At 40.7% G+C, this 23,876-nt stretch overlaps 1 protein-coding gene across 1 annotated transcript; it reads right to left on the reverse strand.

Annotated features, from left to right (window-relative positions):
* Nucleotides 1-11,047: 11,047 nt before the first annotated feature.
* LOC118778798 (deoxynucleoside triphosphate triphosphohydrolase SAMHD1-like) lies at nt 11,048-21,457 on the reverse strand. Its single transcript, XM_036530523.1, has 15 exons — nt 21,395-21,457; nt 20,896-20,968; nt 19,258-19,418; nt 18,439-18,554; nt 17,974-18,044; nt 17,574-17,741; nt 17,184-17,284; nt 16,715-16,823; nt 16,174-16,265; nt 14,587-14,702; nt 14,146-14,311; nt 13,621-13,690; nt 12,745-12,849; nt 12,270-12,407; nt 11,048-11,294 (listed from the first exon to the last, which is right to left on the reverse strand). Exons 1-15 carry the CDS (start codon nt 21,403-21,405, stop codon nt 11,160-11,162), a joined length of 1,632 nt encoding a protein of 543 aa, XP_036386416.1. The 5' UTR covers nt 21,406-21,457; the 3' UTR covers nt 11,048-11,159.
* Nucleotides 21,458-23,876: the final 2,419 nt, after the last annotated feature.

Here is a 23,876-nt window from a genome sequence, read left to right on the forward strand (position 1 = left end):
TTATCCTTCAGCTTCATCATCTTCATCAATGAGTTCCACGAATGCGTGTTGATGGGATGCCAACCTAAATGCAAATGTTATGAGACCCTTTGATCATTGAATTTATTGGACTACCAAGACAATGGACTCATATAAGGTGACTGTAAGAATGACCCCCAGGCCCTGGGGCTTGACATAAAATACTCTTAGTTTCCGTGATGTTAATCTTGATGTAAAATACTAACAGTAGTCATTTGGTTGACTCTCCTGTCTAGAGAAGACAACTTATAGTCTCTGTGTTTACACGCGCACACTAATTCATTGAATATACTGTAGAAGTCATCTTTGAGGGATCTCGTTGGGGGCCTGTTTGCATGACATTACATTTTCATAGCAGCTGTCTGGCCACAGCTCCTTTTCTCAATGGACAATATAATTAGGTGAATGGCTTAGGTGTGCATTTTAACCACTAACAAGCCACCCTAACAAACAGCACTTCTAAGAGCAATAATCAGATCTGCACAGTTCCTCATCCACCCAGGAAGTGTAGCATTTCAACATTGATTACTGCTGTGTCACTGCACTGGAGACATCTGCCCTGGATTGTGAACTTGTTCACTCCCCTGGATGCATTGAGAAGCACTGGATCAGTACAAACCTGTTTGTACCTGCTGGTGTTGTTTCCACCGTGTGCGTGCATGTGAGCACAGAGGCTGAAAACAAAGAAAACCAGGGTGGCATTGTGACATTATTAAAGACAAAGCAAGCCTAAAGACTACTCAGTACTAAGGTAGCATAGTTCTTTATTAATCTGAAAAGGAAATTGCTTTCCCAACAGTCAAGCATGTGGGGAAACCAAACTACACAACATAAAACAATAGAACAATAAATAATGTAATTGCACTATTAAAATTAGCATGTTGCAAATCCATGAGAGAGGAGTTAAACAGTTTTTATTCTGTTGGCATCAGCTGTCCTCACACTGCTGCCCCGGCACACCACGGCATAAATGATGGCACTGGCTACCACAGTCTGATAGAAAATCTAAAATTCATCCCCATTAGTAAACTGTCTCCCAGGTGTATAAATAAATCTTCATGGTAGACAGAAGAAGAGACTTCACATATTATCTTAAGAGAGAGTTTAGAATGTGGGCAGTTAGCATATAAAAGACAATGTAAATGTCTTCAAGGGTTCAAGATTAGGCTTTCCATAGACCTAGATGCACTATAGAACAGGGCTCAGGACCTCAATTGTGACCATGATCAAACATTGTGGACCACTATAGTCTCAGTTTTCTTAAAAGAAGGAAGTGATGTTCTGGTTTGTGTCACAATTCCTCTATGTTGATACATCTTGCTGGCAGGACAGCTCCTTCCAACTTTTAACATTCCAGTGGCAGCTGCACATTTATAAAGCAGTAATTGCTGATTAAGAAAAAGACCATGAAATACGTGACTGAAAATGCAAAAGCCGTATTCAGTTTGTCTTTATGACAATGATGACACTCCTGCACATTGCTAATGTTGGGGACGTGGTGCTGGAAAAAACAGTACCTTCAAGTTTCAGTGCTCATATGACATTCCAGAAAGAGGCAGTTATTCTGTTAGTTAATCACATGCTGATCACTATAGCAAGAATGAATGATGCAAACAAAAGAACTGCCAACCAAACCTATACCCATCCAATAACAACTCTCAAAACATAACAACACAGACTTTAATAAGGAAAAGAATACAATGAAATACCTGAATCAGGTCTGAAGAGATCAAAAAGTAAACAGCTACACCCAGATCACCTGTCTGGGCGATGGCACCTGTTCAAGTACAAAACTGAAAGTATGTGAGCACTGAGGCTGAAAACAAAGAAAACCAGCTGGTGGCAAGAGGAATGGGCAGCACTGCCACATTATTAAAGATAAACTACTCAGTTCTAAAACTGATCCTCATGAGTAAATAGTCTCCAGAGTGGATAAATAGATTATCACGGCCGACAGAAGAAGAGACTTCATAAAATATTTTCAAAGAGTCTTTAAAATGTTGGAAAATAAAAGGCAATGCAAAATGCACACCATTGTTAAAAGTTAAATAAGAACATAAGAAGAGATCAAGACAGGTTTGAGAGTGTTGTTAGCCTGGTCTGACACTGTTGCTTATTCAACTTGAATGGATACACTTCTGTTCTTTTTGCTAGAAGTTGCTCTAGATAAGAATGCCTGCTGAATGAATGTAATGTAATGACCATCTCAGCTGATCTCTTCTTTTTGCCTTATGTCTAGATACAAGATTGTATCAAGCATTGTGTCAGGAATGATTTTTTCAGAGCCTTAGGGCCGCTGTTTCCATTATGGATTCTGCTTGACTATTCCATGCATTTATAGTACTCCATGTGGAAAAAATACTTTCTAGCGTCAGTATGAAAATTTTCCTTCAGTTACCGTATGAATGGCAGTGTGAGTGAGTGAGTTAGTTAAGTTAATTATCCGTCATCGTGAGAGTGCCAAGTGTGAGTGGGGTTAGGTGCGTTACTGATAGAGAATTTGAGAGAACTGAGCGTTATCCCCGACAGGTTCTTGTGTGCAGCTGGTCAAGGAAGCAGTCTAAAAGAGCTTTCCATTGCATTTAGTGAACCCTGTTCTGTTACATTGTTGAGGGGAAATGTGCAGCCCATTCAGTGACCTCTTGAGTATGAGGAAAAGAAGACTCAGGTGGCATTTGATTAAGGTTTTCCCTTTTTAAACATTAAATCCTGCTTCAGTGATTCTGTGGAGAGGTGTGTGGCTCTGTTACCACTAAGCTAATTCAGACATGGGGTGCTGAAGCTCCCATATGGAAATACAAATATGGGATGCAGCTTGCACAAGATGAGGGCGGTTTACTCAAAACTGGGATGTGTCTCATTGTTTTCTATGATTTCTCATTGTTTTCTATAATACGTGCATTCTGACCCCTCCCTTAACTCTGTGTTCTCTCTACAACTCTGATGCACATGAACAGGTACAGTAAGTCATGCATCAGAGTCACGATTGTGTGTAACAACACTGTTGGTAAGTATTCAGGCAAAGTGCAGTGAAAATAAACAGAAATTCAGAGTTCAGAGTTTCAATCTGAAAGAGTATTTTATCACAGTATTTTATCACATCTGATCAAATTGTCAATATGATTGTGAACATTTACTTCCTTTGAAGGTTTGAAACGTGGAGGCTCAGAAGCCAGATGCAATGCATCATTGATATACACTTCTTTGATTAATGAACAATTTAATTTAGATTGTGGTAAATTAGCGGATTGCAAAATGCACACCAATCTTGAAAGTTAAATAAGAACCTATAAAGTTTATTAATAAAATTTAGAGAGAGTTGTAGGAAATAAGCAGTTAAAAAGGAATGTAAAATGTGCACCAATGATAAAAGTTAAACAAGAACAATACGTTTATTGTTAGGACCAGCTCAGCTAGGCTTTTCTTTTTGCCTTAAATCGCGACACAAGGGTGTATTAAGCATTGTGTCAGGAATGATCTTTCAGTCTTAAGGCCTTTGCACACCAAGTCCGTATTTTTCGTAAGCGTTTTTTTAATCCGTCATCCGAGAAAAAATTGTTACGCACAGAAACCTTGCACACTGAGTCCGATGCGTTTTATTATGCTATCCGTTGCAAACATTCGCAGTAAAAGACAAAATAGAGTCGTCAAGCAGTGAGGGTGATTTTATGGTCCTTTCACTTGTTGAAAGTAGAAAGAAAAAGAAAATATTGGGTCCATCCAATCCTGAGAATGCGTCAAGAGGAAGGAGAGTTCCACCTGCTGATAAAGGAGCTGCGGAATTATCCGATCGTTTCTAGGTCTATTTCAGGATGTCAGTGGTCCACTTTGATACGCTGCTAGCAATACTGGAACCACACATTAAAAAGAAGACCACCAATTTCTGAACCAGATATTTTTATACATACATATACATATAAAGTAAAAGAACAAAAGACCAATGTACTCGTTCCCTGTTTATTTTGCTTGTTTTAAATACATTTTAAATATTTTATTTGTTTAGAAATACGCAAGAACCTGCTCAGAAGAGCAGAGCCTGAATCAATGCAAACAGTGACGGTATTACGGTAGATTGGACCCCCCCCCCCCACACACACACACACACACACACACACACACACAGGCAGCATCGTGAACCAATTCCTGCATCTTGATTTTTACATAGGATAGTTTCTCTGGGATGAGTTTTCTCATGCTGGGGGCCAAGCTGGAGAGAAAGGTGGACACCTCATCTGTCTGTAGCTCCTGCACAGCTGTCGCTCTGTCTCTCACTCCTTCCTTCTCATTTTCTCCCTTGCCCTGAGTGGTCAAACAACTCTATAAAGGCTTTTGACGGATGCGAAACAACGCAGAAATCGAACCTATTCTGAAAACGTTAATGACGGACAAAAGTTTCAGAGTTGGTGTGTAAACGTGATTGACATAACGTGAGGTCGTATTTATTTTTAAACGTGCAACAATTTCGGCCTTCAGGGTCACTGCTTCTACCATGAATCCTCCGAAATTTTTCCTTGCATTTATAGCACTCTCTATGGAAAAATACTTCCTATTATCAGTATAAAAAATTTCCTTTAATTACAGTAATATCCTATATTTTATTCTGTTGACAGAAACTATCCAGATTGACTGAGACCAGATCCCTAGGTTACCCAAAATTTGACCTTAGCTTTGATGAACATATATAGGCAAGTTACTTTTTGCATCAATACAGACATTTTTTTTTTCATATTAGCTGTAGTCATTGCTGAATTCAACAAACTCTGTTCATGTGGGAAAAAGTAACAGTTGCATGGAATTGTGAATAAAGGTTGATCATTCATTATGTGGATTACAGAAGCCATTTGAGGTAGATTGAAAGTAAATTTTACATTTAGAATAGGAGTTTTTTTCACTGGGCCGTTGTCAATGCAAGGAACAGCTTAATAGTAAAAGATTCATAGTTGTATCAGAAAGGCTTGGATTGTTCAAGACCAGGCTTGCCATAGAGCTAGATGCACTATAGAACTGGGCTAAGGAACTCAAATGTGACCATAGACATACAGTACATTGTGGACCACTATAGTCTCAGTTTTCTGAGAAAAATGACGCTCTGGTTTGTGTCACAATCTCTCTATGTTGATATGACTTGCTGGCAGGACAGCTCCTTCAAGACTTTAACATTCCAGTGACTGCTGTGCATTTTAAGGCAGTAATGAACTATTTAGGGAAAAACACTAAATGTTATATTCAGTGAATACTACATTCAGTTTGTCTGCATGACAATGACGCCGCTCATGCAAATTGCTAATGTTGGAGACATGGTGCTAAACAATAGCACCTTCAAGATGCAGTGTTCATATGACATTCCAGTAAGAGCCGGATATTTGAGGTTATTATGTATCAGTGTCTTGCTGAACACTTTGGCAAGAATAAATGGCTGCCATCCCAACCTACAATAACCCAGTCACATTTCTCAAAACATGACAGTATTGAGGCTTTAATAGGGAAAAGAACACAATCAAAGCTGTTCAAGTACAAAACTGAAAGTATGTGAGCACTGAGGCTGAAAACAAAGAAAACCAGCTGGTGGCAAGAGGGATAGGCAGCACTATATTATTAATTTTTTTAACACATTATTAAAGACATGGTTATTAGTATTGTAATTCAAATTTAAAATCATGCCCACAGTCTCCCAACTGGCTCCAAAATCCTCAATTTTCTTTAATGAAGAAATTGATTATATTACATTATGTGATGCGTTTATTTAGCATATGCTCTTATCCAGCACAACACAACATAAGAACAAAACAACATAAGAACAAAAGTGCATGCTGTCAAGTTGAATGAGGAATAGTGTCAAACAACACTCTCAGGCCAGTAAGTATAAGCATAACACTATTCAAGCCATATCAAAACTAAACTTGTGCCCAGAAAGTAAGTGCAAGCCCTGCCATGCATCAGTCACTAGATCACAGAATCCAAAACACATCGCAAAACTGCATGTAAACAGCAAGTACTAGAAGTATAAGGTGGTAGGGGGCAGGGATTGAGGTGGAACCGAGATGCAGTCTGAAGAGGTGGGACATCAGTCTGTGTTAAAAGATGGCCAGCGATTCTGCTGTCCTGACCCCTGTGGAAAGTCGAGCGACCCCGTTGGGATGGGGCTGTCAGTTGCCCCATGGTTGCAGACCGTAGTGATCTGGGCGGAACATACCGTTTGAAAACCGATTGTAGATATGAGGGGGCTGTCACATTCGCTGTCCTGTATGCCAGCAACAAGATGTTGAACTTGATGCTAGCAATAACAGGAAGCCAGTGAAGTGAGATGAATAGGGGTGTGACTTGACATGCGTCTTGGGTGATCTGATAACAAATGGACACCTCTAAATATAGGTGTGAATGCACCCAAGATGCATTGAGGACACATTGAGATCCGATCGCTCAGACCACATTCGGAGGTTAACTGTGTCTTGAAAATCATGTGTGTGTGTTTAAAATGCGCTGACTAAGTTAATTGGTTAGCCCCTTCCTCCAGCTGAGCTGGATTGTGAGTAGTTGTATTAGGGTATGGCAAGATAGTAATAATGAAGACAAAAAGGATTAATCAAGGACTATGAGTAATTTGCATGTTGTAGTGGTTACGTTTTTATAACAATGGATTAGGTGTGCATTTTAACCACTAACAAGCCACCCTAACAGACCTGCACAGTTCCTCATCCACCCATTAAGTGTAGCATTTCAACGTTGATTACTGCTGTGTCACTGCACTGCAGACATCTACCTTGGATTGTGAACTTGTTCACTCCCCTGGATGCATTGAGAAGCACTGGATCAGTACAAACCTGTTTGTACCTCCTGGTGTTGTTTCCATCGTATATGTGCATGTGAGCACAGAGGCTGAAAACCAAAGAAGAAAGAAAACCAGCTGGTGGCAAGAAGTATGGGCAGCATTGTCACATTATTAAAAACAAAGCAAGCCAAAAGCCTACTCAGTTCTAAGCTAAGATTCGTTGTTCATGTGAAAAGGAAATTGCTTTGCCAACAGTGAAGCATGTGGGGAAACAGAACTACACAACATAAAACCATAGGACAGTAAACAATGCACATTTCCATCCTGAGCCCTGTTCTATAGTTGCAAATCCATGACAGAAGGAGAGGAGTTGCACAGTTTTTATTCTGTTGGCATCAGCTGTCCTCACACTGCTGCCCCGGCACACCACGGCATAAATGATGGCACTGGCTACCACAGTCTGATAGAAAATCTAAAACTGATCCTCATGAGTAAATAGTCTCTCAGGTGTATAAATAAATCATCATGGTAGACAGAAGAGACTTCACAGATTGTGTTGAGAGAGAGTTTAGAATGTGGGCAGTTAGCAGATAAAAGACATGTAAAATGTGCACCAATGTGAAAAGATAATGAGAATATTTACTTAAACTTGACTTGACAATAAACTTGACTTGAAGTTTATTGTCAAGTCTTGTTTTGGAGAGGTATTGGCCTGGTTTGACACTGTTGTTGTAGTGGACTCAGAGAGTCTTCAAGGGTTCAAGATTAGGCTTTCCATAGACCTAGATGCGCCATAGAGCAGGGCTAAGGAAGGACCTCAAATGTGACCATGATCAAGCATTGTGGACAACTATAGTCTCAGTTTTCTTAAAAGAAGGAAGTGATGTTCTGGTTTGTGTCACAATTCCTCTATGTTGATACATCTTGCTGGCAGGACAGCTCCTTCCAACTTTTAACATTCCAGTGGCAGCTGCACATTTATAAAGCAGTAATTGCTGATTAAGAAAAAGACCATGAAATACGTGACTGAAAATGCAAAAGCTGTATTCAGTTTGTCTTTATGACAATGATGACACTCCTGCACATTGCTAATGTTGGGGACGTGGTGCTGGAAAAACAGTACCTTCAAGTTTCAGTGGTCATATGACATTCCAGAAAGAGGCAGTTATTCTGTTAGTTAATCACATGCTGATCACTATAGCAAGAATGAATGATACAAACAAAAGAACGGCCAACCAAACCTATACTCACCCAGTAACATCTCACAACATGACAATACAGACTTTAAAATGGAAAATTACACAATCAAATACCTAAATCAGGTTTGAAGAGATCAAAAAGGAAACAGCTACACCCAGATCACCTGTCTGGGCGATGGCACCGATTCAAGTCCAAAACTGAAAGTATGTGAGCACAGAGGCTGAAAACAAAGAAAACCAGCTGGTGGCAAGAGGGATGGGCAGCACTGCCACACTATTAAAGACAAAGCAAACTTAAAGATTACTCAGTTCTAAAACTGATCCTCATGAGTAAATAGTCTCCAGAGTGGATAAATAGATTGTCACGGCCGACAGAAGAAGAGACTTCACAAAATATGTTCAAAGAGACTCTAGAATGTGGGAAATTAGCAAATAAAAGGCAATGCAAAATGCACCCCAATATTAAAAGTTAAATAAGAACATAAGTTTATTGTCAAGACTAGTTTGAGAGTGTTGTTAGCCTGGTCTGACACTGTTGCTTATTCAACTTGATTGGATAAGCTTCTGTTCTTTTTGCTAGAAGTTGCTCTAGATAAGAATGCCTGCTGAATGAATGTAATGTAATGACCATTTCAGCTGATCTCTTCTTTTTGCCTTATGTCTAGACACAAGGTTGTATCAAGCATTGTGTCAAGAATGACACAATAGGTTGTAACAAATAAAATGTTTTTTTTTCTTTGGTTATGAATGCATGGAATAGTTTAAATAGATTCATAGTGTAAGCAGAGACCTGTAGGGTGTTCAAGACTGGGCCTGACACAGTGCTGTATATACGCTGTAGACTGCAGGTAGGATGACACGTATGAAAGAGTCTCTTGTCTTTACACTTTTTTTGCAAGTGTAGATTCCTAATGTTAAGGATAAGGTTTTTAGAAAATGATCTGAAAACATAACAGACAACAGCAGTGCTGTAGAATATTTTATTGTCTAAATTTTTTATACACAGTAAAAACAAAAAAAAAAAACATAAAATCCTTTGTCAAAGTGAAAGACAAGGCACAGTGCAGTAAGGCCATAATCACCTTAAAGTGCAATGAGTTCAAGCATGATGGTCCACGTTTGTGATCACATCAGAAGGTGGTTTACTCCCCCAACCACAAAGCACTGCTGTAGAGAAAAAAGTATTTGATAATTCATATCATATCGTGTGACGGAGTGCCGTCACTACGGTTGAGTATGGGCTCTGACTGCCATACCAACGAGCCTGGCTCCTTGGTGTCGCGGTCAAAGTCGCATGTTTGGTACCTTATAGACCCGGGTTCCAGGCTGGGTGGGGTGACTGTTTTCACCCGCTACACAATGAAAATGAGGTCGTAGATGTCCGTGCACAAAACAAACAAGTTCTGTCCAGTGCTGAGAGAATCTTTAACCTAATCTGATGGAAAGATTATTTAAGTTATTTAATAACTTAAATAACTGGAATCTGATGTTGTCTTTCTGGTGAATATTTCTATCAGTCTCAACTGTATTTTGTCTAGGTCTAGATACATGTAAACAACAAAGAATAAATATACTTTTGTACTAAATATATTAAGAATACACAATTTAAACAGAAAAACAGACACCACAAACCCATAAATTAAACCCTTAAGAAACAAGTTGACCAGTACACTATTTGTGTCACTGTTCTATGGTGCACAAACATGGCCAAACTTTTTTCCATTTTTGCCAGTACCCTGAGTCAAAAATTTGTCCTGAGTGTGTTTGTGGCTGTAAGCTTTTTTTATATAACAACATGTGAAGGGATAAAAGATATTCTTTCTGTTACTTAAATCCCTTATTTATACGGTACGCCCCAGCACACTAACATACAAAGGTACTGCGTGGCAGTGATGTGCAACCTTTAAAACTGCTGTACAAAATACAATTGAAAGAAGGACAAATTAAAACAAATCAAGGAAAAACAATATAAAAAATATAAATATTGACCCCCTCCACCTTCTTTATCAAAGCTGTGAGACCTAACACCAGGAATACACTGTATGATTTTAGATTAATTTTTCAAAGATTCACTCCTCACCCACAATTTTTCAAAACTGTCAATAAATAGTTGTGGTAATTTTTTATATTATAATTAGGGACTGGGCATCTTTACTTGTACAATGTGACAAGGTCAGGGACATCTGATTAACTGCTCCTCCATTTTCCCATTACGATACCCCAATGAAAAGTCTGGCTTATCAGAATTTTTTGTCATACCTTGTGCACAGTGAACATTGCTATGATTTAACTGACCATAGTCACTATCCAATACAAACTTGGCATACTGTTCAGAACAAAGATTGTGGCTTCCACAGCATGAGCCATGTGGATCCAACAGTGATTAAAAACTGGAAAAGTTGTGGTGGGAGCATACCTATATTTTTGATATTCTGCAACAGGCACCATGACAGAGGGAAAAAAGTGGAGAGAGCTAGCAATGGCACTTCAGCAAGCTGGTAAATACTAAATAGCAGGCTAGCTAAAAACTACAAATAACATTTTTAGTCATGTAGGCAAAGTGACATATTGACAGCATACAAATCTCTCCATCTATGTGCATGTGGGAAGTGTGTGTGATGGAGAGTGTGAGGGAGAGTACAGTGGCTAGTTAGGCATTCTGACTGTACAAATGCACAAGGTAAATTAAGTTGGTGGAACTGTAATGCCAGTTATTCACTGCTCAGCTACTGCTTCTTCACAATGTCATATGAAATGCATCCAAATATGAATATTCAAAACTGTTAAAAGAAGCCAATTATATCAAACTGCATAAAGCTTTCTGCTGACTTCAGCAAGGGAATTGTTCACTAATCTGCAGCTCTGTGTGGAGACTGGACAGCTCATGCTGTCCATGACTCCCAAGGCACTGGCGAGTCCATCTGTCCTTTTTTGCTTTTCTTTTTTCAGTGTCTCAGTGCAAAATAATGCTACAAACATTACAATAGCCTATTTCTCCTTGGCCACTATGAAGGTGGATCAACAATGACAAGCAGGGATTTAGAAGTCTACGGCGGTCTATACTAGTCATACTGTGTATTCCTGGCCTAAGATATGACAATCACCAGAAGAAAATGTTAAGACCTGTTGACTTTCCTCTTAAAAGACGACAAGTAACTAAAACCACGCCCTCCTCAGAAGAGTGCAACTTTTGCATTTTCGACTCCCTTCCTCTTTTCCTCGTCATCTTCATCTTTATCTTCATCTTCATCTTTGTCATTCCAGCTGTGCTTCAGCGGGGTAAGCTCAGGAGCAGTCACATCCCCATCCTGAACACAAAAAAAAAAAGAACTGAGCAGGTGCCTTACATGTTGGCTGGCACTACTCTGCTGTAATGACGACAGAGTGAGGAACTCCACAATGCCTGAAGTTGCCACATGTTGGCACTGTCCTACTCATCTGAATTAATCCTAGAGCTTTGTTTTGAACGAGTCTTTTAACTGGTTAATAGAAGTCAGTGATTGATCGCATGTGGTGACTCCACCCATCATTCGGTTCATGGAGGCTCACTCTACCCATCTCTTCTCACACTCTAGTGGTAAACGGTTGTTACAGCAGGAGCCTACTCAGTCAGTGAGTACATCAAGAGTTGAGCAAAAATCAAACCCAGGACCCACCAGGACCACCATATCCCCTTACTGTGAAACATAGTATGAAAATAAATAGATATGCTTGTGGGTTACAGATATTTTTAGAAAAAAACGTGGTCTCATGAAGTATTTGTTACTAAAGGCTTTGAAAAGCAATGTAGAAAGCCTCCATGAACACAAAATAAGTTTATACATCACCTATAAGCAAATGCAATGTTTTAATGAAGGATGACCAATACCTATATATAAAATATAATAAGTGCTGTAGTCAATGATGACATAATACATGATGTAACTTGACCATCTACAACTCGACTAATGACCCTCTGATCAAAAATCCTGCATGCATTCTCATAATATTTTTCTTATTTTTGAACTATATATTTATATTTACAGTATATAAATATTTGGTAATATTCGCCCCGAAATATCTGAAACGCGCTTAAGGTTAATCAGTCTTAACTTCTTTTCACATTGGGGTGTGTTGAAAATGGCTCAGGTTTGATATTGTTAGTCTCCCGTAGAATCAGCTAGCTCAAATGAAGAGAGTATACTGAAGAGTTTTTATATTGTGCAGTGGGGCAGGGCTGCATGTGGGTGGAGACAGAGAGGGGAGGGATGCAGAGGCAGGAGGACCCAGTGGGGAGGTGTTACCTGAGGCTTGGTGAAGTCTTTATTGATGCACCATTGCACAAAGTACTTCTTGGCTGCAGCAATGCTCCTCTGGTCCATCCTCTTGCAGTAAACCCGAATCAGCTGCTCAGTAAACTTCTGAGGCAGAAGCTGAGAAACCTTTGGCATGGAACAAACACAGATGTCAATGACAGATTGAGTGGTTTTGGTTCATTCATCGATTGACAGCTTTGACCAGGTTGCAGACATAGGATACACATAGCTTCAGAGTTAACTAAAGACCTTATTTATGACTGTTTCTTCATATTCCCTCAATAAGAACTGACAAATAGTATTAGCTGTTGACAGTTAACAGTAATTCTCAAATTTGCATGCAATTTTACAGTATTTTAGGCAAAAAATAAGTTTATCAAAATCATTACAAGAAAGCATATAGACTCAAAACAGAAGTCAGTACATACATCTGTGCAAATTGTAGACTGTGAGTATGACAGACCTGGTCTTTACGAATTTTGAAGGCTTTTGTGGGGTTTTGCTTAGAGTAAAAACGCATGTTATTTATGGGGTTCTTCCCCTTCATCCCGTAGTCCATGTCGATGATCTAAGTGTTCACAAAACAAAGGAAATGGAAATTCACACAAAGCACAGTTACTACCCTTACACAAAACCCTCTCGTACAGTCCTTTCAGCTGTTTACCACTGACTGCCTGTTTACTGAAGCAGATTCGAGGATACTGACTGTAAATTCTAATCAGTTTCACTGGCTGACTAACACAGTAAATGCCCTGCATACAGAATTAAAACAAGGTGAACACGACAAAAATGATAATTACACAAACAGAAACAGCAGTAGTAAAAATGGGAACAGTGACAGATTTATGGGTGATGTTATATCCTAATACCTGGCAGTCAATAGTGCTGTATGTCAAAAAATGACTGATCATTTTTTGTTGTTTAAATTAGGGCAGGGATAACCGAAATCAACAAAATAGTTAATCCTATATTTTTGCAATTTTGAAAAAAGGGCATCTGTCTCCACCTGTTTCACCTTACTTGTTTCAAAGGTCAGCTGAAAACTTACATGAGAGTAAAGCACTTAAATACTCAATGTTAAACTGCTGCTTGTCTCTTTTTGGATCTTTGATGTCAGTTAGAACTGGCCTAATTCTGCATTACTTAAGAGTGTTTCTTTGCACTTTCAAGTGTATGCAAAAGTGGATACTGTATGTAGGGTTTTGATTTTCATGCATGTCCCATTTTGTTGTGCTGTCTGTCTGTCCATCTGTAAATGTCCGTGTTAGATTCGTGGGAGAAAAATATTTTAATATGAGAGTAGATGTTGAGGTGGTGACAAACTGCTATGTCAACTCACGCTGACAATGAAATCCTCCGCCTCCAGAAACACATCCGGACCATTCTGTGGGCGAGCCTCAGCGACACTACTCGCCAAACTCAGCAATTCACTCTGAGAGGAAAAAAAATGCAACGTTAACCTTTAATGAGAGGCCCACGATAAGACAAGAAAAACACTCACACATTTTTTAAACAGTAAGGCCACTTCATCAGCCACATCAGACTCTCTTCCGGCTATGCCCTGCCTCTCTTCCAAGTCTGTGATTGTTCTCTCTGCAGTCTCTTCCCTGTTTCTCCCCAGTCTGCTTCACCAGGTCTTTATATAGTCTACCCTGTCTTCTGTGTCTCCCTTATCTCTATTAGTCCCATCCCTGTCTTCTTTGTATTTACAGTCTCACCACAGTGTCTCCTGTCTTCTGTCTCTCCCCTGGCTCTTCTCTGTATTCTGTGTCTCTAATTTCCATCTCCCATGTCTCCCCGTGGTCCCTCCCCTGTCTTCTGTCTCTTTCTCCTGTCGTGGTTTAACTGTTCTCTTGGAATACGCACAGGTGTTTGGTCAGTCTCGCTCACCTGTGTTTTCTCAATGCGTTCCTTGGGGTGTGTCTGGCCTAAGCATTTGTAGAGCTTGCGGCAGACAATGTTGCGGAGGATTGTCCGTGATTCAGCCAGCTCAGGGGAGGTGGAGTACAGTACATGCTCAAAGATGTGGTCTGAAACAGAGGACAGGATGTGCATTCCAGCCAATAGAAACCTATTTAAAAATGAACCAACCTCTTTAACTTTTGAAAAAATATTACTTCTACATAATGGCAAGTCATTCTACCAGAAAACAATACTTAAATCCCCTGAATAGAAAAGATGTTCTCCAGATAGATGACTTTAGGTCAGGGTTTTGGCGCAGTGGTATTCAACTCCACTGCAAGCCACAATTAATGGAACCCCTCCTCTACTTTGCCTGAAAAGATCAGCAGTAGGCATGACTGACCAGTGAGTTTGGTGTAGGCCTCCATGTCATCTATAGCAGAGGAGATGGAGAACACCCTCCCTTCTGAGCCTTCAATCTGTACATATCTGTCAGCCTTTTCCAAAGCCTCTGTTATCCTGTGGGACAGAAGTCACTCTCTGTTCATAGATGCAATCCAAACCAGAGCTCACGTTAGCCAATGGAATATTGCATTTTTGGAACACAGGATGTAAATTGTATATTTGAAAAAAGAGCACTTCACACTAAAGCCTGTTTTATTTCATAAGTTTACAAAAATTGATCACATTAAAAACCATGTTATTAATTTTATTGAGCTTGAGAAGTCATGAGTAGAGAGACATACTTATCAAAGCTATTTTCCTTTTATCTTTTGATGACTTTATTCTATCTATAGCTTCTCATGCTATGCTCAAGGCACTGCGATGAGCAGGCACAATGAACCTGACTGAGACGTGGGTTGTTTACTCTCTGTCTGTGCCCTAGAGCAGTGCATTTTCCTGTTATCACACTAGCACTAGCACACTAGGCCCACTGCTTCTGAAAATGCAGTGCCTTTGGCTTGGAATATATCCAAGATCACTTCTGTGATAGTTTCTGCATCTGTGTGGGGTAGTGATACATTATCTAGAGACACGATTTTGGGGTGTGCATCCTAAAATCATTTTATGTACATTTTATTGACTGTTATGGTCACAGACACTTAAATTCAACTATTTTGTTGTGGTTCAACTCTAGTTCAATCATTTATGTTTTAGGTGGACTTTTAAAGAATCACAAAATGCAAATGAAGTTAACCTTTTTGCAACACAGGTGTTTTGGACTTTTTCCCTGCATGTTTAACTGAGAATTCTGTGATAGCATGAGCTCTACCACACCTATGAACAAATCACTCAACAAAAAGGAAAAAAGTGCAGTGTTGTGCAACTGGAAACTACAGGGATCAGACATTTATGCCATTATAATATAGATATATTTTCCATCTTAGACTTAAAAGCTCTTGTCACACCTGCTCCCAGTCAGCCAGCTCAGCCATGCCCAGTTCAGCCTGGCTCAGCGGCTCCCACTCGTCAAGCACACCTGTAACCCTTTCCTCAATCAAGCCCTGGCTATTTAATTTACTCTGTTCAGTTGCCTCATTGTGAGGCATTGTTTCCTTGTGACATTACCGAGCCTGCTCTCTGCCATTTGATTGTGCTAGTCCTGTGTTCTGACCTCTTGCCTGTTCATTGGACCTCGCTCCTGTTTTTTGGATTTCGGATTGGTGTACTTCTGCTTCCTGTTGCTGACCTGCTTTGTCCCTGACCGCGCTTTTGGATCCTGTGATTAAAGCCCTTACCGCATCTAGATCCCAATCTGTTTCATTACAGCTCTCAAAAAATCAATAGCAGATCATTCAGTAGCAGACGCACAAAAAATGTAAAAATTTTTAAATTAAAAAAATAAAAAATTTAAAAATTTTAAAAACTATGTTATCATAATTTCCAGTTCCACAGACACACATGATAAATGAGATCCCCTTGTTTGGCAGTGTAAATGTTTTGTTTGGTGTATTGCCTCCTGGCCAGGGGGGAGCATGGTGATACTTACATCGTCTCAATGATATTTCCAGTTTTGTGCTGATAAGCATTGCGATGGAGGCAGGTTCGTGTGTGGAACATGTTGTACAAGTTCCCTACTTCCTGGAACAACAGACACAAAAAAATCAATTATTTCATTGAAAGGAAAAACAATATTTATCTTTGTTTGGCCACACACTGGCTGTATGCCTCGTTGCATGGTGGAATACATGCTTACACACATTGTTGGTTGTCAGGTCAGGGCTTAGTCATAGTTTCAATTGCGTGACAACATGAAGCATGAAACATGTTTGGTAAAATTTTAAAAATGAACGATAAAATGTAACAAATTATAAAATTGAAAACTCTGATTTCAACCTGACAAACCTGATGGTGGGTCTGGACTTGAGGCTCAACGGCCTGGTCCTTGGCTTAAAAGTCTGGATCCTTGCTCATAAACCTGGTTCCTGGCTTAGAGGCCCCTATACTGTCTTAAAAACCATGGTCCCTGGCTTTGAGGCTTCAATCCTGGTTTAAAAGACTGTTTCCTGGTTTAGAAGTCCTGGGAGTACCTTATCCCTGGTGCAGATCTGCCTCTTCCCTTCCACCTCACACACACGTGCAAACTTCAGGGAGCGCTGGTAGTCGAAGTTGTTCTGGATACCCAGGTGGTAACAGTCCCTGTCCCCAGAGGAATATGACCAAAACAGTCAGACAATAAGCATTAAAGCTCCGCCGCACTGTTGTGAATACGAACATTTCACAGACCTCAATCAGACTTGAATAAGAACTAAAATCAAGTGGTTTTGACTGGGCAATTTAAGGACTAACATCACACATTATAGACATGGCAATTCGATGACTGTGTGAGTACACATGACAGAGGGGAGGAGTAGTAATTTTCTGCTTGACAATAACTATGCAGCACTACAGCAGGAAAGGTTTTGGTAAAGCAAATGGCCCTTTGTTGAACAGATCCCCAGATCATCTTTAGAGCAACATTTGCACATAAAATGATCCTTAATCCAAGGTTTCTCCCACCTGGCAAAATAATCCCACTTGTCCACATCAATGCCATTTCTCTTGTTTGCCACGATCTCATACAGAAATCGCTTTTCTTCTGGCCTGCCATTGTATGGCCACTGTGGGAAGAACACACACACTCACAGTTTAGCCATTGTATGTCTCTGTTTTCCAATTAAACGGTCTGCCAGAGTTTTATCAGTACTGAAGTATATGTATAAGTGTTTGGAAGTGTGCATGCCTGTGTGCATATAGTATGCATGTTTGCATAAGCATGTATGCATGTGTCTTTGTGTATATTTGCAAGCATGTGTGTGTATGTGTGTGCATGCGTACATGCATGTATGCATATGTGTTTGTGTGTATGTATGTGTGTGGGGGATGGTTGTTGTATTCATGGTGACGCACTGGGGTCTGGTCCTGGCTGAGTGGGATATTGGGTTCCAGGGGGCCAGCGATCTGCTCTTTGATGAACACCAGATCCTCCGGCAGAACTAGGCCATACTGCTCCATCACTGGCTCCAAATTATTCACCTGGACCAGGTGATCAAACATCTGCACAGAGGCCTTCTCATGCTAGAACACAGACACACATACACACACACACAGACACATGAATGCACAGACACACACATACACACAAACACACATAGTATACACATGCCCACACACACACACCACACATGCACAGGCATATACACACATACTGTTATCAATTACAGTGTGTGGCATCACTGTGAAATATGAAACTCAATGAACTCTGTGGCCTTTCATGAAGAAAACAAAAGGTATTTAATGCATATGTTACCTTCCATTCTATGTCTGGGCGCACTTTTGGGATAAACATTGAATCAAACATGTGAGAGAAAGGGCCATGACCTAGACACGGTGCAAGAGGAACAAAAAACATTTCATTGAGAAAAAAACAGAGCATTAGACAATTAAGAACAGAGTTGGGATTGAGTATGGAGTCAAGACAGGTGTTAAAGTTAGGGTGGCGTTTGGGGAGAGGGGTGCAGTGTTAGGTGTTAGGAGTGTAAGGTTAGGATTAAAGTTTGGGAAGTGGGCGGAGGTGATAGAGCTAGGATTTTGAGTAAGGGGTTATGGAAGGTGCTGAAATTAGGGCTGAACTTTGGAAAAGAGGTGGGGATGTTAGGCTTAAGACAAGTATTAAGTAAGGGGTCAGGGTGGGTGTTAACATTAGACTTGGAGTTATGGTTATGGTTGTGGTTTAGCGTTGAGTAAGGTGGGAGGGGTGCTCGCAGGTGCTCACCCAGGTCATGGCATAACCCTGCAATCTGGACGCACAGGATGTCTCTGCTGCTGATGAGCAGCTCTGGCTGTTGTTCACTCAGGACCTGGACCAGTTGTCCCGCCAAGTAGCCTACCCTGCACTCCAGAACCAATACAGTCACACCCTGCGCCCCAGAACCAATACAGTCACACCCTGCGCCCCAAAACAACTAACACAGTCACACCCTGTGTCATGAAACCAGTTAACACATAATCAAGATCATGTTTCTTAAAAGTCTGTAAGAGTCAAACTTTCAGCTGCCAAGTAAATAACACACAGTTTCTTGCATTTTACATTTACATTATTTCTGCATGTGGAATTTCTGTACTGTTTGTTTATTTACATTGGTGCAAAATAAAACAAGCCAACAGAAGAAAAATGAGGATGCCGTGTTGGGGTTTAGGAAATGGGGTAGTTTAGGTTACGCACCTTCCCCAGCCATCTGCAAATCTTGCTGTGCTTAATCAAACGAAGGTGCATTCAATTATAGTCAATGATGTCCTCTACACTGTAAAAGTACATTTTTCCTGTTTGTGCAATCACCTAGTTTGGTCTAACTTTACTGCCACTGATTGTGGATTCCTACCCTATCAGGACAGGACTCAATGAGTGGCCTCTCAGACTAGTTCAAAGACCCACCCCCAGTGCGCTTAGACTATGTGACTCTGCTGTGCAAGTACATTGCAACAATGGCAGCTGTCATAAATGTTATTACCGGAGTTTGCTTTGGGAGTGGAGACAGAGATGGGAGTTACAATACACAAACCAACACAAGGACACCCAGCACTGAAAGCTTACCCGATAGAGTGCTCGAAGCGGTTGTGAGAAGCCCCCGGGAACACAAAGTAGACTGCTCCCAGCTGCTTGATGTTGCGCAGTCTCTGGAACTGGGGCGTGTCGATGATGCGAACCAGCAGGGGGTGCATTTCAATGTGGCCGTGGATGGGGTCATTGAAGACCTGGAAGACAAATGTCACAGAGACCTGGTTAAAAACCTGGATGTCAGTGCAATGTGAAATGAACAATTACCCAGTTTTTTATGTTTACTGAACTCTGAAACAGCGTATGTTATCTATCTCCTTTAATATTGCCCTTTCCCATATAATAATAATAACAATAATAACAATAATATCAGAATAAACTTTATATATTTTTAGCTCAATATATTGAAAATATGTACAGTACTGTCATTTTGGTATAGTGTAATATACACTATATGGCCAAAAGTATGTGGACACCTGACCATCACACCTATATGAGCTTATTGGACAACCCATTCCAAAATCATGGGCATTTATATGGAGTTGCCCCCCAACCCCCCCCCCCCGAAGCTATAACAGCCTCCACTCTTCTGGGAATTTGTGCCCATTCAGCCAAAAGAGCATTTGTGAGGTCATGCACTGATGTTGGACAAGAAGGCCTGGCAAGCAGTTTGCGTTCTAATTCATCCCAAAGGTGTTCAATGGGGTTGAGGTCAGGTTTCTCCACACCAGATGCATCAAACCATATCTTTATGGATGTTGTTTTGTGCACAGGGGCACAAGTCATGCTGGAACAGGAAAGGGCCTTCCCCAAACTGTTGCGACAAAGTTGGAAGCATACACTTTTCTATGTTTAAAGTCACTGAGCTCTCCAGTACGACCCATTCTACTTCCAAGGTTTGTCTATGGAGATTGCATGGCTATGTGCTTGATTTTATACACCTGTTAACAATCGGTGTGCCTGAAACACCTGAACTCTGTCAAGGCTCAGGCAAGGACTCAGGCGCGGACCACGGGAGCTTCGGGTTCCAAGCGTCTTTAATAAAATCGTCAGGCAGATCGCATATCAGAAACGGGCAGGGTCGAAAATCGGAAGGCAGTCCGTGGACAGAATGAGGATCGGGAACCGGAGCAGGCAGGGTTGGGAACCGGACAGGCAGGCAATCAGGCGAACGTGGCAAGGCGGCAGGCAAAAACAAGGTTAGGATACGAGCAGGGTCGAAAACAAGAAACATGCAGACAGAAGCAAACGGCGGGGACGAAACAGGAGAAACACAGTGACAAACTAGCAACAGGACAGGGAAAAGCAGGGAAGATATAGGGCAGGGCTGACGAGGGAATGGGAAGCAGGTGTGCAGGCAATCAGGCGGGCGGAGACCGGGCGGGGAGCGGGGCAGGGCTAGAACACAAGGAAAACAAAAGCACATGGACAAGGAAAACAAAAACACAACAGCTAAGGAGGCAGAGCACTGACAAATTCAGTAATTAGGAGGGGTGTCCACATACTTTTGGCCATATAGTGTATTTCTGCTTTGCATTAATACATTTTAAATGCATTTCAATATATTCAGTCTGTTCTTAGGCTGAATAACATATTTTTGCAGTTATTTACAGTACATGTCACTTTTGTATGGGTTAAAAATGCAATATGCTCTGTCAGTTCTGCCCCTCCTACCTTCATGGTTTCTGGTGAAATCCACCACAGCTTCTTCAAAGAGTGCAGAATCTGAAGCCGTATCCCCATTGGACTGAAAGACAGCACAAACCCACACATTTCTCTTTTGGTTCTCCAGTTTGTTATATGCAATGAACCTAAAAAAATTAAGTTTATCTACCTCACCTCTGTATATCTTGTACAAACACTGCTCTGACTGTTATATCTCTTATGTCCATTAAAATGTCTCAGAAAGTATTGTATGACTTTATACTTTATGAATGTATGACATTCTTGCTACGTACAATGTTTGTGTAACTGAGATAAATGCAAGGCAAAAGCAATCTTCCATTTTATGTTGTGTTTAACTGGCAATAAAATCTTGTTTATTTGACTATGACATGATAGCTGCCATGCTGTGCAGTCCTTGCCAACCTCTGAGCATCAACTGGCGCAGGACAAAGGTTCTACCCTACAAGTCCCCATACACCCCCCGACCCCCCCCACCACTCCCCTTTACCTCACACCCATCTTCTCTAGCTGTGCCTCTGTGAGGTATCGCAGACCCACACCTGTGATCTGCTGCTCTGTAGTGAGGGAGAAAACAAGAACAGGTTGAAATCTGTTGATCACAGAACACACTTTTTTCCCAGTTTTTTCTGAATATCAGTTTGCATACTGTATATTAACATATGACAGTGGGACACATAAAAAGTAGGAAAAACTGAAAACTCAACATGGCTAAGAAAAGAAGTTCTGTGAGACTAAACCGTGTTTCACTTCAGGAATTTTTTTATGAGCAAAAACCAAGTCTCCATGAATGACCTAGTTATAAATGGGGCGGTGTTCAGATGGTCAACTCTTTAGAAAACTCGGAATAGTCAACAAACTCATTCAGTTAACACATTAACTGATAGTAACAAACAGTCACATTAGAACATGCATGTCATTTGTAAACAACATTGTAGTGATGAACCTCCTCACACACAGTAACACCTGTTTTTCTTCCATGCTCTCTGTTTGCAACATGAACAGTTTTCCATCACAATACCATATCTAAGATCACCAGCTCAAGCCTTGTTAATCTGTTAACCCTCCACGAATGTGCTGTGCCAAGGTTGCAGATGCGCAACACCCAAATTTGCCACAACCTTGTAAAACAGATAAACCCTACTGTCTATCTGTGAGTTTGTGAGACATTTGCTCTGTTCGTATTGGTGTTCGCGTTTGTAGGAACCGGCGTCGGATAATAGGGTGTCTCGTATGTGATTGCTTGAGAATTATGAAAAGTCTGTGCAAAAAAAAAAAAAAAACATTAAAAATCCTCCTTGTGCTCTCTTCCCTTCCCTGCCTGTTGCTGCAGCGACTTGCACACCCCTGCTCCAAAAACATTTACCAACTCTGAAAACAAGCAAAAAAGAAAAGAAGAATGATGAAGAATGATGGCTAATAATAAACCATCAAATGTGGAACAACCCCTCTAGGTACTTCTTATTTAAACAAGCGAGACCAGATTAAATAGAGCTCTTTTAAAAAACTTGGAATACAAGAGGGAGACGGTTTTGGAGACAGACAAAAGAACAGCACAGAACCCAAACGGGTGATCGTGTCCCTACTATCACGACTAATTGAAAAGCACACCCTTATTTTATATTTGGATCAAGTGTCATGTAGTCGGCTGCGAACCACGTCTGCGTAATTCGGAAACGCAGTCTGTGTGGTTTCTATACGAGTTTCACTTTCACTTAGCAATATTTCCATCTCATATTGTGAAACATGATCATTCAGGATATTTCGTATTTAAGTATAGCCTACACAAGCCTTCATATTTCAGTTCTTAGCTAGCTAGATACAATAGCCTAGAAGGTAAACGGATTGATTTATATTTAATTCAGTTATTTGTATTCTTGCTTTATTTACTTGTGTGTACACGCAAATAAAAATTCACCAACCATCTAGATGAAGAAACGCCCATGTCTACTTTATGTTATAATACAGTACTATAATTGTGCTAAGCATATCTACAGTCATATTACATCGCTCTAATTTGTGTACTACAAATGATCATATTCATTTATTTATCATGGATTCATTTATCTCAGCCTTTCATTTCAGTAACACTGCAGTTAGAAGTTTTCCAAACTTTACTCCAATGTTGTTTTGTCCGATTAATATTACTAGTTAACAGTGTAGAAAGTTCTGTTTGATTGCCTGGTCAAATTGCGATCCTCTTCACCGTTCAGCTTCGGAACTGATGCCAATCAGGCTACTTACTGGGGGACGCCCACATGCGTGCAGTTGCAATACTAGGCATTCTGATCCCACACAGTTGTGGAAAGGATGCAGAAAACACATCGCTGCGCTTTATTACATCGGCAAAGCATTTCTTCTCCATTGAATGATTGTCGCAGGTGCCACTTGAGCTTTAAGGGTATCATATTTACTGTCTTACGTAGCTTGCTAACCACATGTTATTGCTTGCCAACAAGCAACGAAAGATGCATTACAAAAATATTGTGCAGTTTAACCGTCCAGCAAGCAATCTAGTTTGCCTTGTAGCTCTCCAAGCTCTGTGCAGTTAAGACCAGCAGCAAGACCAACCTCGGAATGTCCCTTCCCAGTTACCAAAGCCCTCTCCACGAAGGTAGCGGCAAGTATCTTCTGTGTCCCAGTCCTTATAATCAGTATGCTGACATGATGCATCAGACAGGCGCTTCTTTGGAGTTGCGAAACTGTCACTTGTTGTCGTTTCTTCTGTCGGACGTTTTCGGCTCTCCATGTCGGCCAGACAGTTCCAAACAGGCAGTCTTAATCACGTGCAATTTAGCCTACTTGTGTGATCTGCCCAACTTCTTCCCGTCTTGCGGCAAAGCTACTATGATGACATGAATCGCTTTCGCTAGTTCATGACACGGCAAAGCTCAACCCACTCACAGGACGATTTCCCATTGGTTGGAACGCGGTTTTTTCCGGAGTCTGTCCTGTAATACTTTCGTTTTATA

The sequence above is a fragment of the Megalops cyprinoides genome, chromosome 6 (assembly GCF_013368585.1).
Source record: "Megalops cyprinoides isolate fMegCyp1 chromosome 6, fMegCyp1.pri, whole genome shotgun sequence".
Classification (NCBI taxonomy): Eukaryota; Metazoa; Chordata; class Actinopteri; order Elopiformes; family Megalopidae; genus Megalops; species Megalops cyprinoides.